This window comes from Callorhinus ursinus, unplaced genomic scaffold (genome assembly GCF_003265705.2).
Source record: "Callorhinus ursinus isolate GAN/ISIS: 27379988/994484 unplaced genomic scaffold, GSC_fseal_2.0 scaffold48, whole genome shotgun sequence".
NCBI classification, from domain to species: Eukaryota; Metazoa; Chordata; class Mammalia; order Carnivora; family Otariidae; genus Callorhinus; species Callorhinus ursinus.
In genome coordinates this window covers 6,565,615-6,575,249 of record NW_027397110.1, presented here as the reverse complement: position 1 = coordinate 6,575,249, position 9,635 = coordinate 6,565,615, and the positions used below count along the sequence as shown (strand labels likewise).

The window sequence follows — 9,635 nt, the reverse complement described above, 5'->3', positions numbered from 1 at the left end:
AAATGTTTCTTAAAAGATGAGGTGTACCCTTGGATCCAAACAAGGATGCCTTGAACTGGGAAAAAATAATTGAGCTCCTAACTGGCCTTGGGTAGAAGGGAGTAAAACAACGCCTGGAAGATAGGCAGAGTGTGATATCGAGAGCATGAAGGCTAAAGAGACAGAATCAATCTGGCACCCCCAGGGTAAAAGGACGAGTTATACCACAAGTGAAGACACGTAACCGTGTCTCGGTCTGGAAGGCAAATAAAGGTCAAGTCCGGGCTGCTCCCTAACCCTGACTCCCAAGTCCATGGTCTCAGCCACCATCCCTGCCATATCCCAGGGTGGTGGGAAAGACTTCTTTCCTAGGACTGGCCAAAGAAGTGTACCCCACCTGAGGCCATTCCATCTGGCTTGAACAGGACTGGTCGAGATCCAAAGCTGGAGCTATGCATGGGGTGACAGGCCTCCAAGGGCAGAGGCCTCCAAGGGAGGAGGTAGGTTTCTGACCTTCTAAGTGACCCACAGTCTTAAGACATCAGCTGGGAAAAGGGAGCACTCCCTGATGACCCCAGACTCAGTCAGTGAAGCCCCAGTAATCTCAAATGACACTGTAAAATATGCACTTGTAAGACCTTTATACCATATTCCTATAAAGGAACTCAAACCCTGAGGGAGGGAGCATGGGAGATCTACCCAGAAGAATTCCCACAGGGCAGGATAGTGAAGGCCTGGGGCACTGGGTGCTCCCACATTCAAAGCCCAAGGGAACCCTACTGCCTGATATGCTGTCAGCTTTCCAAGTGGGGACAAGAGCCACCAGGGACCACAGGTGCCCGGTGGCCTTAGCGAAACAAATAGGGCTTGGGAAACAGGAACCAAAGGAAGGTAGTCAAGAACCTGCCATTCTTTTCCTTTCCTAAGGAGGAGCAGGAAATATATTTTAAGACACAAAGAGCCCCTCGACTTGTCTTTGGACACAGCTGGGGGATCTGAACCTCCTCCGAAGCCAGGTTAGGAAAAGAGAGGCCGAGGGAGGGGCTGGGGGCACTGCCAGGCAGAGGGCCAGCTGTCGTGGCCCTGTGGGAGGAAGCTAGCTGACCCCCTCACTGGCACCCCACTCCGAGGCACCACCGAATGAAGCCCTGTCGGAAAGGGGGACATGAGCTGACAGGTGCCCAAGGGAATAACGCAAAATCTTTAGCAGATCAGGGTCTTCTTGTGGCAGGAGGGCTGAGGAGTGAGTCTGAATGGGGTGGGGAAGGGGTGCACAAGACAAAGGGCCTGGGAACATCGCTACTCGGCTTCACTGTGTCATCGCCACCACTGTGTTGGGCAGAGCAGGATGGCTCCCTGGTGAGAGGCAAGTCTGGCATGTCTAGGAAGTACAATCTGCTGGTCACTTTGGAAAATGAGGAGCCAGAAGATGCCACACACCTTCCATGTGAGGTGAGATTTGAAACCAGCACCCTGTGTACTGCCACCCAGAGTCCCTCACTGAAGGTGCCCGTGGCCCCAGGTCCATATTGCAACTACTCGATTAAAGAACAGCTTTATTGGTAACCTGACGGAACCAAGGTTACCTAGGTGGTGTCAGCCTGCAAGGCCTTATCCAGGCAGGAAAACCAATCACACAATTCATGGGAGTTCCCGACAAGAGGTCAGATCTCCACTCCTAATCATAAGAAAAATTCCAAATCCTGATTTCAGAGTGAACAAAAAGGTCAGAGGGCATCAGTCCTCCTGCTTGTGGGGGCTCGGGAGGCTGGATGAGTTGTTCAGTAACATCTGTGGGGCCGCGCAGACAAGGTAGAAGCCAGGAATGCCATGGGAAATTGCCCCAAGACAAGTTTCCAAGAAGGTTCACACTTGGGCAGGGCATGGAACCTGGCCCTGAGATTGCACGTTGGGTCTGATGGGGCCAAGTCACCGAGTGGGCCTGGGTAACAGAGAACCCCGCCTGCTGGCCTCGGCATGTGGAGGCTCCATAGTCTGGGCTCAGCAACGCCGCCACAGCCTGTCACATGTCTCAGCTCCTCAGTGCTGGGGTGTCCCCAGCTTCCTGATGGGATACAGGTACCACATCACCACCCCTGAGGGGTTGATGATCACTGTGAAGTTGGTTTTAGAGTGGAGGCCACTGATGACATCACCCGTGTAGACGTTCTGGGCCTGCAGTGGGAGGAGACATCACCAAAACTGCTATAAGAATAGCAGCACAGAGCCCCCTTCTGAGGGCTGGAAAGCCTGGACTTTGGCCTGTCTGTGGTGGGCCTCTGGGGTGCCCCACAGAAGTGAGAGCCTTGCACCTCCCGTCACTTCTCCATTGGCAAAGCCAGCAGTGGCCCAAACATGCAGTGGCGAAAGCCCCAGCCCACGGACGGCCTGAGGAACGTGCTGGCAAGGACTGACCAATAAGGGGACGCATGCAGCCTCAGAGCACAGGCCTTAAGTATACAGAGTAGTTCTGTTTGCAGAGCTTGAAAACACCAGTGCAGAGAAGGGTACCAGCAGAGCCCTGCATGCCTGCAGCTGCCCCTTGGGCTCCCGCCAGAGGACCCAGGGTCCAAGGCGTAGGGGAGGCCACGTATGAGTGAGCACCACCTCCAGCAACCCCCTCCCAGGGCAACCCGCAGCCCCGCAGGTAGCAGGGTACTCACCTCATATATGCTGGAGTTGTTAAAGTTCAGCTGGGCGAGGGAGGTGTGGTAGCGATAAGGCATATCTGTCCGGCGGCTGAAGAAGACTAAGGCGCTGGCTTCGTTGGCCAGGGGCCGCATGTACACTTCAATGTGGGATTTCTCCTGGGCACAGAAGGTGGCTGGCCTCCCTGCTCAGGCAGGCCCTGAAATCCCCACCCTAGCCCTCCTTTGAGCTCTGGGTCTCCCCAGCCCGCACTTCCATGTCATGCAGAAGTTTGAGGGGATACCCCAGCACTCCAGCACCGCAACTTATTCTTGCCTGACTCAGCAGATGCTCCCTGACACTTCCTGTGTGCCAGACCCCATGCTGGAACACAGAGACAAATGCTGTATGAGGTCCTGTCTCAGAGAGCTCATAGGATAAGGGGAGGGATAGACGTGGGCAGCTGCTGGCGCTGGAGTGGAGGGCACTGTCCAGTAAGAGCGATGAACTCTGCCCTGAGCAGCCAGGAGGGTGAAGCCCCACCTTCCAGAAGGTCCTTGGGCCTGGTCCCACCATAAGCCCCTCCGGTGGGGATTAGTTACTTCCTCTGGGCATCACCAATTCTGTATGTGCCTTCTCTAAGTTGTGTGGACTTCTTTTAACTAGAGAGGTGAGGATCTGTGCAAGCTTTGAGGCTCTGCTGTTGGGAGTTAAGTTCTGCTGTACCACTTACCAATTGTGTGGCCTTGGGTTACTCAGACTCCTCAAGTCTCAGTTTCCTCATTTGTAAAACAGGGAAGGAGTATTCACCTTCTGAGAAAAGGTACCCAGAATGCCCAGTGCACAGTAGGTTCTCAAAAAATAGTTAATGCTAGTCCAGTACTAGTAGTAGTTGCATTCCTTGGCTCAAACAACCCCTAAGCTCTGGAGGGAAGCCCTAGTTCTCTGCCAGACATCACAGATGTGTGCAGAAGTCTTGAACTTCCAACCCAAGGGGCCCCACTGTCCCGGGTCTACTTGTGGGGTGATGCGTCTCTTCCCCAGATCCCATGAACTGTTCTGCTCTGGCCTGCTCTGGCAAAGGGGGGAACGGCTGGAGCAGCTCCCAGTAGAATCCTTGACCGAATGCAACCAGGAAGGAGGGCTGAGCAGATTTCGGAGGCCCAGCTCTCTGTGACCTCCAGGCTTGCAGCCTTGTTCTCAGGGGAGTCCAGTCCCTCGGCCTCCCCTTCCCTCTCCTTACACCCCAGTACCTTGAGAATCCTGCGTCCCTGGATGCCCAAGGGATCCTGGTTGATTTTGATCATGAGTGGATTCTGCAGAATGTCTGTGTTCTGGGCAGAGATGGTACGCAGGTCGGTGGACATGAAGAGGGGGGCTGCCAGCACCGTCCAGAGGGCCATCTGGGCCCGGGCTTGCTCAAAGCTGAGGCCAAAGTTCCCTATGAGCAGCTGGGGGCAGAGAAGAGAGGAGCGTTCAGCTCTATTCTCTCCAGGGAGGTGGGCATGAGGCCCAGCCCTAAACATGGACCCAAGACAAGAGGAGATAGAGGAGGACAGGGTGTGGGGCCTGGGTCTGTGAACACCATTTCCCAGCGGCGTAGCCTTGGGGTTAGCAAGCATTCGCCCTGTGAGCCTCAGCTTTTTAGTGCACCAGGAATACGGGGTGATAATATGTTCTGGCCACATCACAGGTTGTTCAGATGATCCAACGGGATCCCGTTGCCGAAAGCGTTTATAAACTGGAACACCAACATCAAAAAATACAGTCATAGCGGAAGCCGTAGGTAACCAGACCTGGACAGAGTCCCTGCTCCTGCCCCGAGCCACCCACCTGCCCTAGCCACAGGTGACAGGACCAAGGGGGACTTCCTGACCCCAAGGCAACCAGTCCATAGACTGGACACAAACGATCATTGCTAATGCAACATGGCTACGTACTTAGTGATACCAATTGAACAATCACCGTGTGTGTGCCAAACTGTGCCCAGCATTTTAAAGGATCATCCATTTCAGTACTCAGAACCACCCTATATGAGGTAGCTACTATTCTCATTTTCCAACTGACAAAACTGAAGCACAGAAAAAAATTAAGTCACTTTCCCAAGGATAAGTGGCAGAGCAGGAACTAAAACTCCAAAGCAGGCCAATTTGTTTCTCCAGGCGTCTATCTGGCCTATGTAATAATAATATGTACAATAATGTAATTATGATAGTTATCACTGGTAGTAAATGCTCGTCGGGTAAAAGAAGAGACAGCTATAAAGTCATAAGATAAATTGCAAAAAAATCTAAGTCACCAGGGCTCTGAGTGAGGTAGGGACGAGGGGCCCTCGTCCCCTACTCTGCCTGTAGGGGCTCTGCAGGGGGTACCAGGGCACAGGGCAGGGCAGAGTAGGGAGGGAATGGCAAGAGTGTGTGTATTCTTCATGATCTTCCCCCTCCAGAGGACTAATGTCACACAAGAGTCACTACAGACCAAGTTCTCAGGTTTCAAGAAACATCAGAACTCCCTGGGAAGATGGTTAACAATGGGCATCGCGAGGCCCTCTTCGAACATTCTGATCCAAAAGGTGGGGGTGGGGCCCTGGGATCAGATAGGTAAACAAGCTCCCAGGGTGAGTCTAATGCAGCTGGTTCAAGGACACGTTTGAGAGACACTGATCTAGAACGTGGCAGTGAGCATCCGGGAAGACAGCACAGGGCGGTGGGGAGCAGGTCTGTGGTGGCCGTCCCCCTCCATGCTGGTACCATGTCTGGGTCGTTCCAGTGCCCAGGGCCTGCCACCGGCTGCAGGATGTCCTGGTTGTCCACAAACCAGTTCAGTACGGAGAGCACGCTACTCCAGGAGTCCTGGATGTCATCATAGTTGCGCCAGAGGTTGCAGGTTTCTGCCAGCAGAGTGTAGTTCACCTGGATGTTGGGAGAAGGCAGAGTCCAGCACCAGAGTCACGCCCTGCCGCCAGGAAGCCGGCGTAGGGGCTGAGGAGCCTCAGCAGGAGACACGGAGGGCGGGGAGAACAGGCCCTGAGCCAGATTAGGATGAGGAAGGCCTCCCCTGCCCTCTCATGCCACCTGGGGCCAAGCCCAGGGTATGGGCCCAGGCTGGTGTACCCACAACCCTCCCCATCGCACTCCCCCCCCCCCGTATTCTCTCAGTGAGCCCCACCATCGGCCAGCACTCTCCCTCTGGTCTGATCCCACCCTTTCTAGTGTCCTAGGTGCTGAAGGGCCCCTGGGGAGGCTCAGCCCCACCTGCCTGGCCTCACCAGCCTTCTGGACCTCCTGGCCCACTCAGTACAACCAGGATTCTGCCCACTTGCTGGGTGATGTGTGTCAGCCCAGGACATGTGGTTCCTATGCCATGGACGCCCATCCTTGCAGCCCACCTCACAAGTGTCTCTATTCTCTAGACCCAGGGCTGGCCGAGGTCCCCCCCCCGGGGCACTAATAACCCTCTCCTAGACCCACAAATCAGCACATGGGCAACTATGATGAGAGCAGCCCTGTCTGCACAGGAGGCGAGGAAGCTTGGGTGTGGGGCGCATTGCCAGGCAGGTGCACAGAATGGCTTACCTTTGGGGGAAGGCCCCCTTCATAGGCTGGCCAACTGCAGGAGAAGGCAATGGGGCGGCCTGTGGCATTCAGGGCAGCTGCCATCTTGGGGTACCCTGGAGAAGCCCAACCCCCACATCTTAGGACTGAGGAGGCTCAGGAGGAAATCTGAGGCCTCAGCCCAAACTTCCCACCAAATGTGAGGAAACTGAAACTCAAAAGAGGAGGTGCACCCCCCTGTGCCCAGAGCTGCACACATTTCCTTGTGTGTTGGCACGGTGCCAACCCATCTGTAGGAAGCCTGGGAGGCAAGAATCCCCCCAGCCTCTGGGTGCAGGGAATTGGGAAATACTACCCCCTAGGGGCCATATGGACAGACGAGCTCAAGTACAGCCAGGTGGGCACCTGTGAGCTTTCCATGGCCGCCCCGCCTTGTCTACCTGATGGTCCCCAGCCAGCTCTAGGACCCACCCTTGGCCCTTTCCTCAGGGGTCGAAAAGCAGCCATCCAACTTCAGCATGTCCACCTTCCACTCGGCAAAGGTTTGAGCGTCTTGAATCACCTTGTCTAGCGTGGTGCCTGGGTAGCCCATACAGGTGAAGTTGCCCAAGTCCTCGTAGATGCCCAGCTTCAGGCCCAGGGAGTGAGCCTGTGGAGGGTTGAGGACACCATGGGCTCAGGCGGGGAGCTACCTCACAGGCACATCTGACGAGGCCCCATTATAAAACTATCAACGGCTCCCCACTGTCCAAAGGAAAGGGTCTCAGTTTGCCGGCCTGGCCTCTGCTAACCATGGTCCTTCTCACTCCCAACACACACCTCCCATTGGCAGTTTCTGGCTTCTGGGCCTTGCTTCTGCCATCCCCTCTGCCTCAAATACCATTTCTCTTGTATCAGCTCAAGAACTGTCTCCTCGGGCGCCTGGGTGGCTCAGTCGTTAAGCGTCTGCCTTCGGCTCAGGTCACGGTCCCAGGGTCCTGGGATCGAGCCCCGCATCGGGCTCCCCGCTCGGCGGGAAGCCTGCTTCTCCCTCTCCCACTCCCCCTGCTTGTGTTCCTGGTCTCACTGTGTCTCTGTCTGCCAAATAAATAAAATCTTTAAAAAAAAAAAAAAAAAAAAGAGAACTGTCTCCTCTGGTGAATCTTTCTGAAATCCCAGGCTGGATAAGATGCCTTTCCTGGCTCTTACCCACCGCAGTGGGCCCAAACGAGCTGTTCATTTATCTGTTTCCCCCAACAGACTGTGAGTTCTTAAGCAGGGATTGTGGAAATGAACCCTAAATGAAGTGGTGGCTGGGGGGGGGGGAGTGTGGTCTGGACCCCCACCTAAAGGGCAGGGCTGGGGTGGGGCTCACATAGTCAGCCAGGAAGGCAATGCCGTTGGGGAAGCGCTTGGGGTCGGGCACCAGGCGGCCTTTAGCGTCACGTCCACCAATCCAGCAGTCGTCCATGTTAAGGTATGTGTAGCCTAGGTCCCGCCATCCATCCTGTGCCAGGTGGTCGGCCATCTCCATGAAGAGCCGCTCACTGGTGATAGGCAGGGGATGGGGCAGCTCAGTCACTCCCCACCCCCTTCTTAAGAGCTTTTCAGACTTCTCAGATAATCTGAGTGTGAATCCAGGCTGTCAGAACCATAATCATGGTGGAATGAAAGGAGTGGCTGGGCCCCCAGGCTTGCAGGACTGAGCTTTCACAGTTATCTTTCAGTGACCTCAGGGTCTGGGTCCACCATAACGCCCCTGCCCCACAGGCCTGATAGATCCCACAGAGGCCCCAAGCAGGTCACAGGCTGTCTCGGATGTCCCAAAAGTCACCTCTGGCTGCATTCTCTCTGGAATGGGGTGGTCTCACCCTGCCTTCTTTTCTAGCTGACCCTCCACTCTCTGCCCCCACTCTGCTGGGTCTAGGGCAAGGCTTGGGAGGTGGCGGGCCTTCCTCACCTGATGCAGTTCTTTGGGTCCTCGTCACAGTCGGTGTTGCAGCGAAAGCGTTCCCAGGCCAGCCAGCCCATGGGTGGCTTCCGCAGGAGCCCATTCTCTAGCATCAGGACCTGGGCCACCAGGGCCAGCAAGACCACTGCAGGGCGGTTGGAAGGATGACTGTCAGCAGCTCCCATAGCCCCAGCCCTCACGCTACCCCATCCGTATGCTGTTCAGCTCTGCAGAGGCCGCTGGCCCTCACCTTAGGGGAACCAGACTCCTGGGCTTAAGGTAGAACTAGCTCTTCCTGCCACTGCTGGCTCCTGCCGTCTCCGTGAGGGGGCTCATGGTGCCTGGGGCAGGGCAGTGTGTTTGAGGCCTGAGTCCCCACTTGCTGTCCCCACAGCAGTGCTGGAATTCGTAAAAACTCATGCCTGAGGTTGTGTCCTTTCTATACCCTGACCAGCTCCCCCCAGTTTGCACAGAACTTGACAGAACACGGTAGTCAGACTCCAGGTCTCCCACCCAGAGCTCTCCACCACAGACCCTCCCCAAGAGGCCTCAGAAGGACGTAAGGGGTCAGCCAGCTTGGACCCGCACCTAGCCAGCTCACCTGGGTGGACCCTTGCCCCCTCGGGCCTGTTTCCTTGTCTATAAGATTAAGTTCCTGTACTGACTTAACAGGGCTGTTCTCTGCCGTGTGGATAACACATAAAATAGGACCTCTGCACTTTGAGGAAGAGAGAACATGAAAGGAAGTGGCCTCTTTGGAGGGAAACTGATTCCTAGGTGGGGAGGATCTCCTTTCTGGCCCAGCTCCAAGAATGAGAGGAACCCGTCTCCCCACATACCCACATCAGGGAGGGAGGCCCAGACACCAGAGGGCTGGAACTTCCTCCAGGTAGCCCCTACCCCCAACCCTCACCTACCCTCCCCAACCACCCCCACCCGCATAGCTACCTGGCTTCTGCAACATTGCTCTGGACTCGACGTCTCGGGGCCTGACCAGATCTGCTCTGCTTTTACCAGCTTTATACGTTGGACTTTGGAAGCTACGAAACGTTAGAAAAGCACTGGGGTCACTACTGCGTCGCTGGCTCCGCCGCCCTCAGCCTTGGGCGTGGGGCCCCCACTCCGTCCCGAAGTCGCCCTCGTTGCCCACCACCCCCGGCCCCCAGCCATCACTTCCCCGAGCCTGGGGATCCCTCACAAATACCAAACAAGGTGTCTCAGACGTTAGACCCCACCCTCTCTGTAGTGCTGGGAGCCCCCAGCGCCCACGGGCGGTCCTCCGCCGGCCCGGGGCCACAGAAAGGCAGCGATCGCCTCTGGGACGCCGAGGAAGAACCGAGGCGTCGGGTTGGGACCAGGCTTCGGACTCCCACCGGCTCTGGGTCACCCCCCGGCCCCCAAGGACCGCAGCCCAGCAGCCCCAGAGCGGGGACCCTCCCCCAGAGTGCCCCGCTCACGGAACTCACCCTGCGGACGCCCACAGAACGCCACTCGCCGCCGCCTCTGAGGCAGCCGACCGAGGCTGCAACCCGATTTGCCCACTG

General features: G+C 56.3%; 1 protein-coding gene across 3 annotated transcripts; it reads right to left on the bottom strand.

The window, feature by feature from the left end:
* Nucleotides 1-1,518: 1,518 nt before the first annotated feature.
* On the bottom strand, nt 1,519-9,635 carry NAGA (alpha-N-acetylgalactosaminidase). Of its 3 annotated transcripts, XM_025881641.2 has the most exons (10): nt 9,558-9,604; nt 9,040-9,131; nt 8,101-8,236; nt 7,516-7,687; nt 6,633-6,810; nt 6,183-6,277; nt 5,358-5,519; nt 3,861-4,058; nt 2,643-2,786; nt 1,519-2,154 (listed from the first exon to the last, which is right to left on the bottom strand). In XM_025881641.2, exons 2-10 carry the CDS (start codon nt 9,053-9,055, stop codon nt 2,020-2,022), a joined length of 1,236 nt encoding a protein of 411 aa, XP_025737426.1. In that variant the 5' UTR covers nt 9,056-9,131; nt 9,558-9,604; the 3' UTR covers nt 1,519-2,019. The 3 variants fall into 3 exon arrangements, with proteins under 3 accessions (XP_025737426.1, XP_025737427.1, XP_073738793.1); XM_025881642.2 differs by lacking the exon at nt 5,358-5,519 and having other exon boundaries at nt 9,558-9,635; XM_073882692.1 differs by lacking the exon at nt 1,519-2,154 and having other exon boundaries at nt 2,649-2,991; nt 9,558-9,635.

Bases quoted from the DNA above. Each gene is read 5' to 3' on its own strand.
- NAGA (XM_025881641.2), bottom strand. The intron at 6,811-7,515 runs GTGAGCCCCACC...AACCCTCCACAG, and splicing joins TTGCCTTCCTGGCTGACTAT to GCTCACTCCCTGGGCCTGAA. The intron at 4,059-5,357 runs GTACCAGCATGG...CTCTGCCCCCAG, and splicing joins ACTGGAACGACCCAGACATG to CTGCTCATAGGGAACTTTGG.